The 18,950-nt window shown below is 55.0% G+C and overlaps 1 protein-coding gene across 1 annotated transcript in view; it reads left to right on the top strand.

The window, feature by feature from the left end:
* The window catches only part of Ksr2 (kinase suppressor of ras 2), a 357,219-nt gene that overhangs the window by 302,024 nt on the left and 36,245 nt on the right, over positions 1-18,950 (top strand). The window contains exons 13-14 of the mRNA XM_058579886.1: positions 1,392-1,440; positions 2,951-3,318. Of these exons, the coding sequence (XP_058435869.1) occupies positions 1,392-1,440; positions 2,951-3,318 (417 nt within the window). The remainder of the gene's footprint in view (positions 1-1,391; positions 1,441-2,950; positions 3,319-18,950) is intronic.

Here is an 18,950-nt window from a genome sequence, read left to right on the forward strand (position 1 = left end):
ACTTTGTGATGTCCTCCTTTCCCCCTTCTTTGAGATCATGGTCCTTCCAAACTTCCTCCAGCCAGGACCCCTTCCAGGAAGTGGGTTGATTCTGTCTGCAGGGTCAGCAGCTTCCTGGAACCTGAGGGTCTGGATGCGGGGAGGGTCCCCACACACAGCGAGGAGGTGGGCAGAGGGCGTCTGCTCAGCTTCAGCTGGAGGACTAGGGAGGGAGCGAGGCCATCATTGTGAGTCCCTTTTCCTACCTGATCCAGCTCTTGTGGGCCTTCAGTAGCCCAGATGCTACCTGCCCTCCTGCACCCGGAAACACACCCTCCCCCGGGAGTCTGAAAACAGGTCCCGATTCACACTGTGTCCATATTCCGTCACCAAACTACCTGTCCAACAGTCCCTGCACTCAGCCCCTACCCAGTTACACCATCAGCACACAGCACCCTCCCTAACGCCAACATGTCCACCCAGCTCACACACACACACACACACACACACACACACAAAACAGCTCCTGCACAGAGCTCACTCTGACCCACATGCACAAACCCACACCCAGCACCCCAAGTCCAGCACCCACACACCTAGAGTCCAGCTGCACTCACGAGCCTTCAGATGCATCTCTCTCTCTCTCTCTCTCTCACACACACACACACACACACACACCTGACTCCTCCCGTCCACCACCGTCACCTTATATCCATTCCACGCACACCAGTTCTGTGTAATTGACAAGGTCCAACTCCAACCCCGTGACATTTCAAACACGTCCAGCAATTCTCTCTCCTTGGGGTCTCCACCGCACTCCATTGCTTCAATCCACACCTCACTTGGGCCCCTGTTCCTTTGAGCCCCTCTGCACAGTTGCTACCAACTTGCCTTCATTCTCGCAGTAGAATAGAACTGTCCCTAAAGTCACCTAAAGTCCCCTAAAGTCACGAGCCAGCCAGGCCCATCTGATGTGTCTCCCTCTAAGGGTTGGGTGCTGCTCCTGGCCGAGGATTTGGGTTGGATGAATGAATGAATGAGTGAATAAGCAGATGGACAAATGAACAGTAAGATCTTTCCAGAAGATTCTGGATCTGAGGGAACTTTAGAAACTAGACTCATTCTTTCCCAGCAGACATGCAGGCCTCTGAGAGTTCAGGCCCCATCCCATCAAGAGACCCCTCAGTAGCAATAACAAAAAACGAGCCCAAAAAATCTATCGAGAACAATGTCCCTGTGCCCTTTGTGGGACTCGGCTATGGATGATTTCAGAACCAAGTATTGACATGACACGTGAGATGAAGGCTTGTAGGGAGGACGTCCATCTTGGGACACTTCACCCGTGGCGAGCTTGAATACACACACACCCACTGTTCCACCTAAGGGTCCCATTTTTTTTTCTTTCTTTCAAGCTTGGAAGGAAATCCATTACTTCAAATTGAAGTGGAGCCAACCTCGGAGGTGAGAGCCGGGAGCAGCCTTTCCCAGGGGCTGCCCACCTGGGTCTTGGGTGACGCAGACGGCTCGGGGCGGGTGGGAGGCGGGTGCGGTGGCTGCTTGATGGATGTTCCCACTCTAGGACAATAACCGGGCACTGGCCCCTCCCGGCACCGAGCCTAATGGGCCGTTATATGGTGTGTACGGTGCAGAAGGCAAAAATTGGCATGAGATTTGCATTCTTAGTTGAAAAATTAGCCCAGAGCAGGGTGGGTACCAAGGGGGATGTGCCCCGCTGCCTTCCAAAGAATACATGGCCGGGGGACATGGGGCGCCAGGGATACTGGGCTTGGCAGGCCGTTGGGAATGTTCTGGGCCTCCTTTCCACCTGCCCGGAAATTTTATTTATTCTGAAGGCATAAATAGAATGTCCCTTGGTGAGAACCGTGGAGTCCCGTCCCTTGACTCTGCTAGTGTGTCCTGAACTTAAAGGCACAGAAGCAGGGTTTCCAGGGAAAATCAGGTCCTTTTGGGGGACTACTATGGTCCCTCGGAAATGGTCACGGGAGAAGACACATGACCTGTGCTAATTGTCCTCATCAGGCCAAAGAGGGCAGCTTCTCGGGTATTTGTGGTCAAGAAGCTCATACCCAGTTAAGTGGCCATTCTCTCAGGTTGTCTTATGAGGTCCCAGGGCCCCTGGAAGTCCCTACTGGCTTGGGCACATTCCCACATTGCAGCCAAAGGATCCAAGAGTTGCAGCATCCCCAAGCCCCAGACACTCTGAAACAGCAGTCTGGGCAGGTGGGTCCCAAAACCTTGAGTGGCTCAATTTGGAGATGGTCACATCTGAGCATACTCGTCAGGTTGACATGCCAGGTCAAAACACAGATTCCCGTCCCTGGCCTGCTGATATTTTGGCTCCGTAGATCTGGATGGGGCCCAGGAGTCTGTATTTTCTCAGGGCTCCGAGCTGGTGTTGGGTACAGGTGCTCAGGTCCGTGCAAAGAACTTAGCCGCTCTCCATCTCATTGAAACCTTCCCCACCCCCCAGGGCAGATTTCATCGCTTCCACTTTCCAAGGAAGAAAGGGCCCAGAAAAGTAGAGCAACTCCCCCAAGGCCACACAGAGCCCAGCGGCCAGCTCACTCGGTCCAACTGTTAAGCCCCGTCTATTCACAGGACAAATGCCAGGCTCCTTCCTGCTACTGGAGCCTCGAGCCTCTGCCCTGTGGCTCTGGCCTCTCCCACGTTCCCCAGGGCTAGAACCACAGAGGTCTCAGCAAACCGGAAGGCGTGGTCCCCTTACATTCCTGTCCCTAGTGTCCCCCACCCCCCAGGGTGGCTCTCAGATCTGCCTCTCAGGATCTCCTTTGTCTTACGATTCTGGACCTAAGCCACCTGGGGACACAGAGCTATGTCTGCAGCAGCCTCATGGAGATGCCATGTGTCCAGACCCCCTGGGGACCCCGAGGGAGGGTGGGGCAGTGGGTGGCAGCAGTGGCTCTGACCTTCTCCCCCCCTCCGGCCACAGAACGAAGAGGGCCGTGACGAAGCCGAGGAGTCGGAAGATGACTTCGAGGAGATGAACCTGTCCCTCCTCTCGGCCCGGAGCTTCCCGCGCAAGGCCAGCCAGACCAGCATGTTCCTGCAGGAGTGGGACATCCCCTTCGAGCAGCTGGAGATCGGTGAGCTCATCGGGAAGGGCCGCTTCGGGCAGGTCTACCACGGCCGCTGGCACGGCGAGGTGGCCATCCGGCTGATCGACATCGAGAGGGACAACGAGGACCAGCTCAAGGCCTTCAAGCGGGAGGTGATGGCCTACAGGCAGACGCGCCACGAGAACGTGGTCCTTTTCATGGGCGCCTGCATGAGCCCGCCGCACCTGGCCATCATCACCAGGTCAGTCCCCTCTGGCTGCCACCGTGGCTCCGGGTGCAGTCAGGAGATGCGGTTCTGGTTAATCGCTCGTCTGGCTGATAGGCGGTGTCCAGGGGTGCCGCAAACGGCTTCCTTGCAATCTTTAAGTCCCCAGGAAATAACCTGTGACGCTGACCTCTTCCCCAAAGCCTCGTGTGAGGACTGAATGGGGGGTCAGAGAATCGGGGTCGAATTCCCCTTCTGCTCTAAGCTTTTGTGTAGGGAATCCCTGGGGCTGGCTTTCCTTGTATGCAAAGTGGGTGGGTGACCCTAATCCAGGCAGTGGCCCTAAACCAGGCAGTGGCCAACTTTTTCTACAAAGTATCTAGGAGTGAAATACTTGGCTCTTTGCAGGCACACAGTTTCTGGAGCAGCTATTTAGCTCTGCGCTAGTGCATAAGCTGCCGTCTAGGTGTGCATGAATCTGCATGGCTGTGTTCCAATAAAACTTTATTTACAAACCAGGTGGTGGGCTGGGTTTGGCCCATGGGCCGTAGCTTCCTAATTTCTGAGCGGAGGCTCTGTGGGTGTTACTCTGGCTTCCGTGGCCATCTCAGAGTACATTTCTGATCTTTACCGTCACCCTTATGAATTTCCAGGATCTATGGTCCGTGGACATGCGGAGTGGTCATGGGTGGAGAATTAACAGTAACAGAATGTCAGATGACAGGGACTTTGGGGACTCTCTCTCTGTCCTCACTTGGTGATGTGAGGCAGGCAATGGTAAAAGATTAGCTTTGGTTTCCCGGGAACAGTTGTGAACAGTCCTTTGGTGTGATTTTGAGCTTTGGCTGTGCTCCCTTATTACATTAGAAGACCTCAGGTGATGAGATCCCAGGGCAGAAGTCTCTCCTCTTGGGAAGGGTCCCAGGCCACTCAGGAGGCCTTGGTGATTGACACTGCTGATTGTGCAGGCCGTGGTTGACGGGGGCCGGGGTGTCGAACGGAAAGTGCTTGTGGGGGACTGAAGATCCCTCAGCCTTCCTTAAACCAGGAAAAATGGTGGCTGTCACTCTACCCAGGACAGAGGTGCCTCTGTGGTCATCCACCAGTCAGGGCTGAGCCACGATGATCAGGCTGTGTAAGCTCAGTTACCTTGGGGCTTCCCCATCCTGTGGGCAGTTCTGGGCTGGACCAGGCTCCGTGACTGTGGCCACACCGTTGGCTGTGGTCAGCTGGCAGGTGGACGGAGGCCTGGTCCATCCTGGATGCAGTCACTCCTTTGTCTGGTGGTGGACAGACCATCAACAGGCGCCTCCGTCCTGCTCCATGTGGCCTCTGACCCCCAGCGACCTGGTTCAGGTTTATTCCTAGGATGTCCTCAAGTCCCCGAGCACAGCAAGGGGTCAAGGCCTGGCACACAGTGTGTGATCATGCCTCTGCTTGGGACGTCTTCGCTGGCATCCACTGGCCAGAGCAACCCCTGTGGTCACCAGATTCAAGGGGCAGAGAAACAGACTGGACCCCTGAACAGGAGGATCTGTAGGGACAACCTGTGGCCGTTTGTGTGATCTTCGGCAGCAGGACCTGGGCTCCCTTTGTCCCCTCTTCCCTAGGAGGTACTCTCTCCTCTCAGCAGGAGGCAGGGACCCCTCACTCAGGATGCACAAATTTGGCTGAAAGATGGTCTTGCCCCCCATCTTCTTCCCACTTTCAGTAACCCCACTTTCTCTGTTAACCCTACTCGAGGGGCGCTCGACCACTGAGCCACATCCCCAGCCCATTTTCATATTTTGTTTAGAGACAGGGTCTCCCCGAGTTGCTTAGGGCCTCACTGAGTTGCTGAGGCTGGCGTTGAACTCTCGATCCTCCTGCCTCAGCCTCCCGAGCTGCTGGGATTATAGGCAGGCACCAACCCGCCTGGCCCTACTTTTTTTTCCTACCCCCAAATTAGAAACTTGTGCCTCCTCTTCTTGACCCTTCGAAGGACCTCCTGCCTCTTCTCTTACTTTTTGAGGATTATCCGTGGAGACCTGTTCCCCACACCTCTCTGCCTGTCTCCCTCGCCCCCTCCCCAACGTCTGGCTCATGGGCAGTGGATGGACCCAGTTAGCAGCCACCCTTAGAAAAAAACCGAGTGGTCATTATGGAAATGTGTCGCTCACCCCGCCAGCCAGCTGCATCGGCGGCCCCCTCTCCTATTATGCACAAAATTCTGAGCCCCCTCCCCAAGCCCCATAACTACCTACAGATTTCACAAATAGCCCAGCCTTTTCCTGGCACCGAGATAAAGACTCGGCAGCTTTGGGACATGTAATTGGTCTCTGAAGTGTTTTGCTATTTTGTGTGAGGATTGCCAGATGAGCCCCAAAGAGGTGGCGTTTATTCCATATCATTGTGTTGGGTAGATATTTCTCTTCGGGAGGGGCTCCGCGTGCCCCCCCAACCCCGTCCAGCGCCGCGTCCACTTGTTGGCCATCCAGAATCCGCATCGAATATTCGATTGGAAACTAAATATTTGAGTAATTTGATTAATCACTTGCGCGTTCACAGGATGGACTGGCAGAGGTCGATGGTTGGACCGTAGCCAACCGACTAGAATAATTCTGAGATCCGGGGTTTATTTTACAGGGAGCATAAAACCAGATAATTACCTGGCATATTCTGGATAAATTCACAATAGCATATTCTAGCCAATTACTTAGTAATTATCATCAAAGTTAACGAGTATTTCTAAGATTAGCGTCCTGGTAATGCGCTATGCATGGCTCTGGGGGATGAGTAACAACCAGCTAGTTACCCAATTGCTTTATCCACAAATACAGTTAGCATCGGGATGGCTACATTATTTCACGATTGGGTCATTATGGAATTATGGCCAAGCTATCGATAGTCTGGGCCATTGCTCCTGTTCAAAACCCCGAATGGAATTGGAAAGCCGATAATGAACCAGTTGAAGGAGCGCGTCCCCCCACTTCCGCCCAGCTGGGACGGGGATGGCTGGGCCTCAGTTTCCTCATCTGTGATATGAGCAGGTGGCAGCAGCTGTCTGTGGAGGGGGGTTGGTTCCGACTCTGAGGATGTGCTGCCATTTGCAAAGCCGCAGGGAACAGCTCACTGGGCCAGTGCTTCCCTCAGGGTGGTCTCTCGGGACCTCAGGCCTTTCAAAATGCATGTGCCTGGGACCTGCCTGTGGTCCAGTCCTGGCACCTGACCTGAGGCCCAAGCGATCAAGTCTGTCTGTAAGCGGAGCCTTTTTAACCCATCTCCAGCCTGGTCGCCCTGAGGTTGGCTCTAGGGAGAGGGACCCGGCCCTTCTTCCCAGGGAGGCAGAGGAAACGGGGCCCTTGTTAGCCTCTGAGTGACCAACTGTGGCCTGGTCCCACCTCTTGGTGGAAGTCATTTCCCTGGTTCAGGGAAGAGCACAGAGCACCCAAAAGCAGGGTGACAAAGCAGCCGATGCCACTCGTCTTCGGTGACAAGTGCTGTCCTTCAAGCCGGGCACGGCCACGTGTGCCTGTTGATCACTGTGCCCACTTCACAGACGAGAACGCGGAGGCCGCAGGGGCAACAGGAACCCTTGCCCAGTTCATGGAACAGGTAACTGGCAGAACTTGGCATGGAGTGAGGGAGCCTCTAAATGCTGGTCTGGCACCGTCAGGCCAGGCCACGGGGAATGGGCTCCCCCTGTGACATTCCCTGTCACCCTCGGAGGACTCGGTCACGGCACACAGCTCCAGCCCCCACCGGAGCTTCCGTCATTTTTATTAAGATCCCAAGGATTTGGCGCACACCAGCTGGAAAACCCTGGGTCATCAGAACTGAGTTTTGTTTCATAAGTTGGATTTTTTCTGGGGCCTGTGTATTTCTGTTATGCCCTGAAAATTCTGTGAAGGCACACGCACATGCACACATGCACACACACACGCACACACCCCTCTCCCCCATGTCCCCTAGGTTACCTGCCAGTTCTCTGTTTCATTCTCGTCCTCCTGCCGCCCCCTCTCCAAGAAGTGCACGTTGCTCCCCGTCTCCCTGCGGAGGACACTGCGTGACATCGGCCTCGCACAGGATCTCTCTACGGAGCTCACAGAATAGACGGTTCCTCCAAAAGCCCATCCCCACTCCCTGGGTAATTTTCTGGAATTGCAAAATGACTTAAATCAGAGCTTCTGGTCCTGTGGGCCGCTGGCCCGCCTTCTGCAGGGACCTGTTAGAAATGGGCGTCCCCCACCCCGGTGCAGAGGGTCCCTGGGAAGCCTCTGACAGGAGCTCAAGGGTGAGGCCGGCCACTCTAGAGGAGCCCGCTCCTGCTCCCTCCCCAAGCAGGTGAGCTGCCCTGCTGTGGGAGCCCCAGGCAGCCCTCTCCAGGGAGCCTGCCACAGGCCTTGACCACACCCCGCCAGGGAGAGTCTTGGCAGCGGGCGAGACACCCAGAACACGGGGCCCCAGTTACACTGGGTCCTTACAGACTCGTGGACAGTAGAGGTTAGACAAGAAGGCAAGAAAATGTTGTGGTGGGTACCATAAAAGCCACAGACAAGGTCAGGGTGACAGGAGCGTTCCTTTGAAGAGGGCTCAGAGGAAGCTTCTGAGGGCGGGGTGGAAGGTAAACATTTGAGCTACAATCGACTGAAGAAGAGGAAGAGCAGAGAAGGGGCTGCCCTATGGCAGGTGCAAAGGCCCTGAGGCAGGAGGGAGGCGATCGTATGGAGGACCGGAAAGAAGCAAGTGAGCCAGGAGGGCAGGGTGGTAGGAAAAGGCCCACAGAGGCCGGATGATTGTGGAGCCTCAATTACCCAAGAAAAGGGTGTGGAGTTTATCATAATGGACTAAAGCAAGATTTCTTTCTAACTTTGTAAAGGGTTCTCTCTCCCCTATTTTTTTTTTTTAATGGGTGAATTCCAGAGCCGGGGTTTTCATAAGAGCCATGCTCGGAGCCTCCCTGCTGGCCTGGTTTCTGCCTCCTGGTCCACAGAGCCGGTGGGTTCTGAGTGGTAAATCTCCTTGGGTGCAGAGCGGGGACACATCAAGAGGACCCGTCACTGAAGGACCCAGGCTCAGAAAGGAGCGAGGGGCGTCCCAGCCGTCAGTCTGGTTGCATGTCCACCGGAGGAAGCTGCCCGGTCGGTTCCCCTGCACTGGGGAGCACAGCGAACCCCATCTGGAACTTTCCCAGTCCTGGGAAGGAGGGAGCGAGGCCTTTGGGGCGTCATGTCAGCCTCTCACTTTGATGGCGAGGCTTGAGAGGAAGGGAGGACCGCGTCTCCCCCATGCCCTCGGGAAGATTTTTAAAAATGTCGCATGCATCCCCTCTCGCTGGGCTGTCGCTGGGCGGTCGGAAGGCACCCATCCCATTGCGTGGGGGTGGACTTGTGCGCATGCGTGCGCCCTCCCCGTCTCCGGGGCTGAGGTGGTAACGAAACCCCACGGGGCCTCATTTGCACAGCAAGTTAAGCCAGTAAACATCAGGAGCCACTTAATGGATTATTTATCTCCAAGTCCAAATCAGTTGCTCACGGGGGGACATTGGACGGCAAGTGGGGGCCCCTGTCTGAGGCCAGGACGGTGGACTCGGGGCCTGAGTGACATGTGGACTTGCACCGGGTGTCACTTGGTACTTGTGTCTTTCTGCTTTTCCCCACCGCCACCACTCCGGACTGGTTTGATTATCCTAAATATAACGTACAAGAGTTGGGGGGCCCAGCACATGAAGATTCCACTACCCCCCCATCAGCGAGCGGAATTGGCTTCCTTTTTTTGTTCAAAAAGGCTGAATCGCTTTCCCTTTATAAAGCACAGCTGAAAGGACTTTTTGTGTGCGGCTGTCTTTAATTGTGCTGAGATGTGAAGCGCCCTGGGACTGGGGGAGAGAGGCACTATAAATGGAGTGCGTCGTTATCGCCATTATTATCAGCATCTCATGGCCATGTCATGCGCCTGTTGGTAAACAACCGTAGGAAGGGCCACGGCCTTGCTGGCCTCAAGGTCTCAGGGCTGGTCACCGCCAGCCTCGCCTCTCCAAGATTCTGAATTAGCAAGCGCGGCCTCCGTCAGCACTTAACAAATATCGTGGGTCTGGCTGCCCGAGTGACAACTCATTTGTTATCGAAAACGCACATCAGCAAAGAGAAGGAGATGAAATCCACCCGCAGCGTCTCCAACCACAGAGAGCGACATGAACAAGGGGGTGCCTATCCATCCATTTTTTTCCCTCCCCCCAGAATATATACAGATTCACGCTTTGTATGGGTCAGGGTCATGGAAGCTGCTGTAACAAATAGGCCCTCAGCTATGAAGTGTCTGAATATGAATTGATTTCTAGATCTAGTAATAGTTCCAGATGTGTTCCTGGATGATGGGGGGCTGTTCTCTGTAGGAAGAGACACACCTTTGGAGTCTACTGTACACCGAGGCTCAAAGGCCTCTGCTTCTAGCTGAGGAAGAGGAAAGAGCAACGTGAGGGGAGAGCCACGCCTACAAGTGGACCACGTGGCTGGGCTCTGGCCATCATCTGGCTTGGAGTCCCTGGGCCTTTCCCAACAGCCAGGGAGGCTGGAAAGTAGCTAACTGTATTCCCAGGAGAAAAGCGAGGTCGGTTTGGGCGAATGACCAGGAGGGCTGCGGCACACACACACCCTGGATGGGTCTTTTTCTCCCGTGGACAGTAGATTCGTCCAACAAGTGTCTGTCATCACTTTTGCTGAAGGGCACAGGTATGGAGCCCTCTCCCTGTAAGTGTGGGTCTGTACAGATTCCTTTATCTCCATTCCCTCCGTCTCCTCATCTATAAAACAGGAATAACACTAATGTCTCTTGCAAGGCCCTGGTAAGAACTTGACCCTCACGTGGACTCTGCAGCCCAGAGCTTCCTGGCCACTAGAGATGCCAGTGCCTTGTACCTCCTAGTCACTGTGATAGTCACAATGGCGTTGGGACAATAGTAATGACAGCAACAAGTAGCAGATCGAGTCTGTTTTTGCGGGGGTGCCATGACCAGTGTATTGTGACACCCAGGGACTGAGGTAGTGGCTGGAGTGGGACTCCCTGGATTCACGTCCCAGCTCTGCTGCTGGCTTGTGACTCGGCCAGGTCACCAAGCGCCGGGCCATCCACAGGGAGGTGTTGAGCTGGGAGCTGGCTGCCCTGGTCTCCCGCTGAGCCGAAAGGTTGAGGCTAGAAATAACCAAGTGTTAGTCATCGGCGTGGACGCGCTGATTGAGGCCGCGGACTTCATCCGAAGCTGAGGTCATCGGGAGGAGAGGAGGGTCGCCCGAGGACGGAGGCTGGATGTTGCTGCATTGGTGTGGCCTGGCTGAGGAGGGACTGGGGAGAAGCCGTGGGGACAATGAGGCCTCCAGAAAGATGTGGACTCAGGAAACCCACCCTGAGTCCCTCCCTCTGGGCAGCTTCCCGTGTCTAGTCCTTCTTATGACACTCCTGGTCCTCATTCTCATTAGGACATTCCTATCCCCTCCTCCACCTTAGAACGAAGCCCCAGCAGAGCAAGGGCCTCGCCTCTATATCCCCAGCACCTCCAGCTGGCCCCCTATTCAACTAAGTAATTGCCAGATGGATAAGAAGATTGGGAACAGCATGTGCAAAGGCCCGGGGGTTTGAAGGGAGTCAGACTACAAAGCTGGCGTGTAAGATGCGTACACTGAGAGTCGCTGGTGTCAAGAAATGACTTAAAGGACCTTGTGAACCAGGTTGAGGAATTTGAACCTTCCTCCTAAGAGCAGGAGGGAAGCCACCCAGGGATTCAACCAGAAGAGTGGTGTGGGCTGGTTGACGTTTTAGAAAGACCACTCTGGGGCAGTCAGCTTCCTGAGAACAATGCCTGTCAACATGCAGACAGGTGGTGGTGACCCTGATCAGACATCAGCGGGAGGGAAAAAGGCAGATTTGAATGCCACACGTTCTAGGAGGCGTGTGGCCGGGCCCCTCCGGGCTGCAGCCGTGAGCCACCGTCCTCTGGGAACAGGCGACTTCAGCAGCCTCACTATTTACTGCAGTTAAAAATAGCCAGCGGCGAGGGTGTGGGCACATCAGGCCCTTCCCGTGTTCCCGGAGCAGAGGGACGGTTCCTGACAGGCTGTGGTTAAACAGAAATCAGGGTGCTCGAGGGTAGTAGCTTCGTGGGGAGAGGCAGAGTCGCGACCAACAGCCTCGTCTGTCCTCGGTGGAGTTGAACGACACCCACTTCAGAGACCTGTTAGATCCCTGCAAGAGACAGGAAAAACAGTGTTTGTCAAATGGCAGGGAAACCAGCCTTAATCACAGCTTTGCCGGTGGTCCTGAGCTAGGGAGGACGGGATTGGAACCCGGGACTGTCTGATTCCCGCCGGAGGCTGTGTCAAGCGGGCTTATGTTCTTCCCTCCTCAGCCCTGCCTGAATCTGTCACTCTTTCTTCTTCTTTTGGTACCGGGGATTCAACCCAGGGACACTTAACCACTGAGCCACATCCCCAGCCCTTTATATATAAAAGTTACTTAGAGCCTCGCTAAGTTGCTGCGGCTGGCCTTCCACTTGCCATCCTCCTGCCTCAGCCTCCCCAGCCGCTGGGATTACAGGCGTGTGCCACTGCTTCTGACCAGAATCTGTCATTCTTTCTCATGCCCTACGGACAACCTGGGGCCCTCTACTGCTCTGCCCCGCTAAAGAGGACAAAGACTGACCTTGTCTCCTTGTCAAGTTCCCGGTCCTCACCATCAAACCTGCCTGACCCGTGACCTGGTGCTTGGCAGCAGGTGCCAATGGAAATCCCAGCTCTGTCCCCTCCCCTCCCTCTCCCTGCCACACGCTCCAGGGTGGTGAGAGGAGGGAGCAAGGGAAAGGTGCAAGATCGCGGTTCCCGCTGCTCTGGGGACCTGCTGGGCCCTGGGGTTTGATTTGCTGTGTCCCCAACCCTGCTCCTGTGGCTTTGTCACTGCTCAGCTTTTGCTTTGTCCCCTGTCTGATGGTTTTTAAGATAATGAAGCCCATAAATCAAATAATAAATAGCTATTGACTCTTTGTCACGGAGTGTATCAGGATTGATCGGCCACTGGGGATCTTGCTTTCCCCAATCAATGAGGAGCCCTGGGAATAGATGAATCTTGATAACGACCGGCAGGAGGGAGATCAATAGCATATTAATCTATGCATCGGGAGCATAGATCTTCCACTGTGGAATAAGAGTCTGTTTGGGCGGAAGGGGGAACGAGAGATGGAGGGAGGTCGGGAGACAGAGGGACGGACGCCGGCTGCCCCCAGACGGACGGTGGGTGCTCACTGATTTTCAGCCAATTCAGAAACGCAAGGCGAGGCTTTCTTTGAAGAGGACGAGGATTCGGGGTTTGTTGCTTCCATTCCCTGGATGTGTTCATTGCCCAGAGTTTCCTTCAGCCCAGTGTCCCATGTCTGACCTTCCAGTGTCACAGGAATCCAAGGACAAGGGGAAGCTACCATAGATGGTGGCCGGGGAGGAGTGGGGAGATGGGACCCCGGGTGCTTGGGGAAAGGTCCAGAGGCTGGTTGGGGACATTGAGGACGAGGTGCTCCTGAGTTTCTGTCAAGGGACATGTTAAGGTGGCGTCTAGATTCATCACCGTGCAGAGATGAGCCCCAGACAGGGAGCCAAGACTGGCAGCCGACGGTGCCCGCGGTATCACAAGCCCTGGGTTCTCACCCTTGATTGGCACCAGAATCCCCGGAAGGTTCTTGAAGCTCCGTCCCTGTCCCTCTCTGCCCAGTTTCTGATTCAGCAGGCCTGTGACAGGGCTGGGGACTTCCTGGTTTGTAATCTTTATCCCAGGTGATGTGGGGGCTGCAGGTCTGGGCACCCACCTTGAGAGCCAGCACTGGGCCAGAAGAGGGGCACCCTGGGAGCCTGGGACGGTCAGCCGTCCAGCAAGGGGACCGTCAGCAATTCCGGGGACAGATGAGATGTGGCGGGATCTCTTGCATCCAGGACGCCGTGTTGGCCTCTGGTTCCACCACGGCATGGGCTTCCTCTGTCCATCCGCCTGGTCACATCTGACAGCCCAGCCTGTCACCCCAGGGGCACAGTGTGCCCACTTCCAGGATGGAGCTAGGGTTCGGGTGAGCATCCTTGCCAGAGGGTTGGGGCTGTTTCGGTGTCGCCGGTGACAGTCATCAGGAGGGTTAGGGCACAGCCGGAAGAGCCATTCCCAGGAGCAGATCCCCGCTGGACAGAGCTGAGGTTCATCAGGACAGCTGTGTGGAGGTGCTGAGAGTGGAAATGAATGGACTCCGAGGGAATGACCCCCCTGGGGACTGAGAAGTAGTATTTGCAAAACCAGCCTTTGATGTTCAGCCACCACGGTCCTTTAAAAAAATAAATAAATAAAGGGAGCTCGATGACTTATTCGAATCATTTTCAGTACCAGGCAGGGACTTTATTGGGAAATGGCACTCTGAATATCCATTAGGGAACTGTGTTTGTTGAGCAGCTACTACATAATCAGCCCTGCACTGAGGACTGTGCAGATGTTTGATTGTTATTCCTGTTTTCATTGGTGCATATGAGTTGCACAGAATAATGGGTCTCGTTGAGGCAAAACCATACATGCACATAATTCAATCAACTGTCCCCACTTTATCGATGAGGAACCTGGGGGGCTCAGGGAGGTCGGGGAGGCTCAGCCAGGACATAACCTTGTCCCAAGCTTTAACCTGAACCTTCCTTATCATTTTGAAGATGGAATTCAATCTTTCTTTCAAAATTATAAAATTTTTTCTCTTCTCCACATGTCCCAAGATAAGCCTTGTAGACCTCTCGGTCACCAGGAAACACAGCTGAGAGTCACCAGCTTAGCCCGCAGAAGAGTGTTTGGGCGGCTAACTGTTGCCAGCAAGGTTTTCTTCCTATTGAGGATTATGGAGGCTTTCTGAGCCTCAGTGTTCACTTCTGTACAATGGAGCTCATGACAGTTCCTCCTCTGTGGGACGGATGTGCGAATCCATGAGCTAACACACATAGCCACTCAGAACTGACCCAGGGAGTTAGCATTTGTTATTGTCATTACGGCTGTGAGTGCTGCTGGCCCTACGTTAGGGGACCCCATGGAGGTGACACAAATACATGACTCTTGTCCCATGCAGTAGTAGAAAGAATGTTGGATATGGAATTTGATGTCCTGAACGGATGTTCTAGCCTCGCCCCTTGCTGGCTGTGTGACCTTGGACAAATCACTTCACCTCTCTGAGCCTCGATGTTCCATTTGTGACTGTGGTAGGGAGAACGGCATGTATTTCCCTGGGCGACTGGGAGGAGCCAGTGAAACAGAAAAAGACCAAGAACTCTATAAAGTGACTCGTGACCAGGAAATGCGGGAGAATTTTTAAATTAGAAGGTAATAATCATAGTTAATGAAACAGGGCCCGGGAGTCCACCACTGGTCTAAGCTCTTGGACTTTTCTGAATGACCAGGCACGCTGGGGCCTTTGGTAAAGGTGGAGCTGGGGGTGGACTTGTGTCTTCACCTCCCTGGTGAAGAGAGCTTTCTGGGTGAGTGAGCAGGTGGCAGTCACCCATGTTCAAATTGCGACCGAGGGACCCCCCCCCTGGGTGTCCCCTTGTTGGGGCCCAGGCTCTCCCATGGTCTCCATCTTTGCTCTGAGACTGAGCAAGGAGAAGCAGCGCCCCTCCCTGCCCTCCCCTGGCCTCCTCCTCCTCTGACGATGGCGGAGAGGCGCAGGACTGCGAAGTCGCTCCTACTTTTAATCAAAAGGTTTGTCAGCGAGTCCCCTTCAAAGGCGGATCCATCGTTTCTTGTAGGTGTTCAAAGGACCCAGAGGAACACCACGGAGGGGAGGGAGCCGCTGCCTTCAAAGGCAGGAGGGGGTCACGGGCGTCTTCAGAGCTCTCCTCCAGGGCGGTTATTAGCGCAGCAGCCCTGGGGACTCAGAGGCACGCGGATCAAGGAACCGCGGCAGCCTGTTGGGAAGGGTTTGGGACGATCGAGGGCTGTCAGGGCGTCTTGATCATGACAAGGGCCGCCTTTGACAGGGCCTCAGAACTGGCAGCTGCTGGGCGCTGCACAGGGTCATCTGTCCTGTCCCCGAGCCCCGCTCTCCGGCCCACCACCTTGGGTCTTCGCCTGCAGGAACTCTGCTTTGGTCCAGGGTGTCCCTCGGCTTCGTCACACCACCTGCCGCGTGGAGGGGTGGCCTTCCCGCCCGTGTATGCTGGAGGGATCTGAAGGAGGACTGGGCCCAGGGTTCAAGTTCTTCCTCTGCCACCGTGTGACCCGACACAAGCTTAACCTTCCTAAGCTCTCGGTTTGTGAAAGGACCCCGAGGCACCGGCTTCGTCCTTCACTGGGCTGTTTACCCCCTGGTCAGGGCCTTTTTGACCTCAGCTGAACCATTAGCAGTGAGTGACTGCTCGCCTGTCCACGTGTCCATCAGCCTTTATCAGTTCGTCCATCTAATCCCCCAGCCCCTTTACCCCCATCTACCATTCCACCAGCCTTCCCATCTACCACCCGTCCACTTAAGATCCACCCAAACACCTCATCCATCCTGAGCAGCCATCCATCCCTGTGTCCACTCATCCATCTAGTCATGTTGTCCATTGACCCATCCGTCCATCCAGTATCCACCCACCCATCCATCTAGTCAAGCACTATTAATCCACCTACCCATCCATCCATCCATCCAATATCCACCCACTTACCTCCATCCATCTGTCCATCCATCCATCCACCCATCCAATATTCACCCATTTACCTCTATCCATTCATTCAATCCACCCTCCCATCCATCCATCCATTTATTTATCCATCCATCCACTCACCTATCTATCCATTCATTTCATCCATCCACCTATTTATCCATTCATCTATCTGACCATCCATCCATCCATCTACATATCCATCTATCCATCCATCCATATTTACCCATCCATTTACTTCCATCCATCCACCTGTCCATCTATCCATCCATCTTCCCATTCATCCATCATCCATCCATCCACCCACCTATCCTCCCATCCATCCATCCATCTTTCCACCCATGTATCCATCCATCCATCTGTCCAACCATCCATCCACCCATCCATCCATCCATCTGTCCATCCATCCATCCACCCATCCATCCATCCACCCATCCATCCATCCATCTGTCCATCCATCCATCCATCCATCCACCCACAGTTAACCCACCCACCCACCCATCCTCCCACCCACTCATCCTCCCACCCACTCTCCCACTCACCCGTTAATCTAGCCATTCAGCAAATCGCTATGGAGACCTTCCATGAGGCACTGCCAGGTACCAGAAGGGAGAATTTGGAGCTTTCCTGCTGGGACATGATGCAGACAGATGGTGCATCATCATAAAAGCCAACTCCCGGGGGCCAGGCACTGAGGCCAGGGAGCCAGGAGGCTGTGGTCAGCGTTTCCTGACATCCCTGGTTTGGAGTCGGAAACACCCCTAAGGAGACAGTCCTAGTGAGGAGCAGCACACTAACTCCTCTGTGGGAACGAGTCCTGGGCCACTTTCCCCGATATGAAAAGAAAACAGACCCCCCCACCAAAGGAAGACCCGGCAGGGGCCCAGGATGAGAGTCACCTGTGCCCATGTGTCTCCTTCCCTTTGGGTCTAACTTTGTGGAACTGTATTCCGAAGAGGGGGGACCGAGAACCGGGAATATGCCAAGGGAAGGGTGGCCTTTGTCCTCCACCGGGGAGGTGGGGATAAATGGAGGGGCAGAGGCTGGTCCAAGGGTGGTCCAGGGCAGTGGGTCTTGGGGAGAAGGTGCCAACGTGGTAGACCCCGAGGTTGCTCAGCGCCATTTCCCAGGGTGGCAGTGGCAGGGTGGGAGGATGGACCCAAACAGGGCCGCTTGCTGCCTACTGTACACCCCATTAACTCCCAGCTCCTAATGATTTATCATGGCAGGCCCGTGTTTACTTATCCATTATTTATAGAGAAAGCGTTTGCTAAGCAAATCAGTGGTTCCAACAGGATCACAGCGGGGTGGCTCAGCCCACTCGAGAAAACCAGCCTGACTGACAGCTCCGGTTTGCGGTCTGCAGGCAGAGGGGCCACTGGTGGCACGTGGGCCCCTGGCCTTCAGGGCCCCACCTTGCAATGCGAGGAGTCCCCCCCTGACCTCAGGACGGTTCTCTCCAAGGAGCCCATCTTAGCCTCTCCCCAGGGCCATCCCGACTGAAGTGACGGCTCACTATCATAGTGAAGGCCTTTGATCAACCCTCGTGAGAGTGTCCTTGGGGGTCCAGTATTGAAATCAGGGCCCTGAGCCGCGTCCCTTAGGGGGGGTGAATGGCCACCGCCTTCTCTAAACGCCAAAGAGCTCCGGTCGTTGGTTCCAGGAAGGCCTTTGAACTCGAGATGGGAAGACCTGGCCTCCCCTTTCCGGATGGCCCTGGGCAAGTCCTTGGGCTCTGCTTCCTCATCTGCAGAATGGGCACAGGAGCCCCTAGCCACACCATTCCCCAGGGCCGCTTCAGTTGGCGGATTAAACCCTGAGGGTCAAAGCGATTTGTCCACAGAACACTGCAGCCCAGAGGGAGGGCAGATCATTTTTCCTGGGGATGACAAGTGGAGAGAGGTTCTTTGTTTTCCGTCACGGAGTCAAAATGAATGGTTCCAGCTTCTCCGGAGGTTCTGAGCCTTGGCTCAGCGTCAGGATGACCCAGGAGCTTTGGAATCCGGACGCCTTGGCCCTGCCCCGCACGCCCAAGAGTCTCTTGGTCTGGAATGGAATGGGGTCTGGGCGTCTTTTTCTGCTTTTTTAAACATCTCTCCTGGTAATTCTGCTGTGGAACCCGGACTTGGAACCTGTGAACAGTTTCTAGAATGTTCTACCGGACCCCGATTGCCTTTTCCTCCTGTCTCAGAGTCAGAGCAACAGAGATTCTGAAATGCCGCAGGCGGTGGTCTGCCCTGACTCTGTCCTTCCTCCTGGGGAAAGGGTCGGCTTTCGCCCAGCTCTCGGGGACCTGCACAGGGGTCTGAGGAGGGCAGCGCAGGTGAAGCACGTTCCTGGACACCTGTCACACCGTGTGCGGGCCACCTCTGCGGCTCACCTCACTGTCATTGCATGTCACTGGGCTGGGCTGGCCAGGAGGATCCCAGGTGTGAGTGGCCCGTGGAGGTCCCCGGGGACGAATTTCTCCAAAGGACAGCCACAGTTGTGGTGAGAAGAGTGAGGGTCAGCCAACAACAGTGCTCGCGTTGAGGGCCAGACCTCTGCTCGAATGACCCCAGGTCGTCGTTCACCCACCCCGCTGACGTGGTTCGACCATCACATTTCGCAAGCGAGGGACCCTGGGGGATTGGTCTTCTGGGGCATCCAAGTCTGGGCTTCCCGCCTTAGTGGTTCCACCCCCACTTAGTGCCTGAGCACGCTTTGAGGTCACCTCCTCATTCGAGCCTCGGTTTCCTCCTTGTCCAAAGAGGATGAGAATTCCTACCTATCTCACGGGATTACCTGGAGGACCAAAGATGGCGATGTCGCCAAAGATGCTCACGGGGGTGGGCTCAGCGAACAGCTGGGACTCTTTGAGCTCTAGTTTTTGTTGTTGTTTTCTCTGAGGCGTGCACAAACCCATGCTTTTCTCCCCCACTTAGCTGAGTGTCCTTGGGCAAGTTACTGACCCTCTCTGTGCCCCTCTCCCTCATCTGTAACATGAGGGTAACA

Source organism: Marmota monax, unplaced genomic scaffold, assembly GCF_021218885.2.
Source record: "Marmota monax isolate L192 unplaced genomic scaffold, Marmota_monax_Labrador192_F-V1.1 WCK01_AAM20220418_F8-fsc00092, whole genome shotgun sequence".
NCBI lineage: Eukaryota > Metazoa > Chordata > Mammalia > Rodentia > Sciuridae > Marmota > Marmota monax.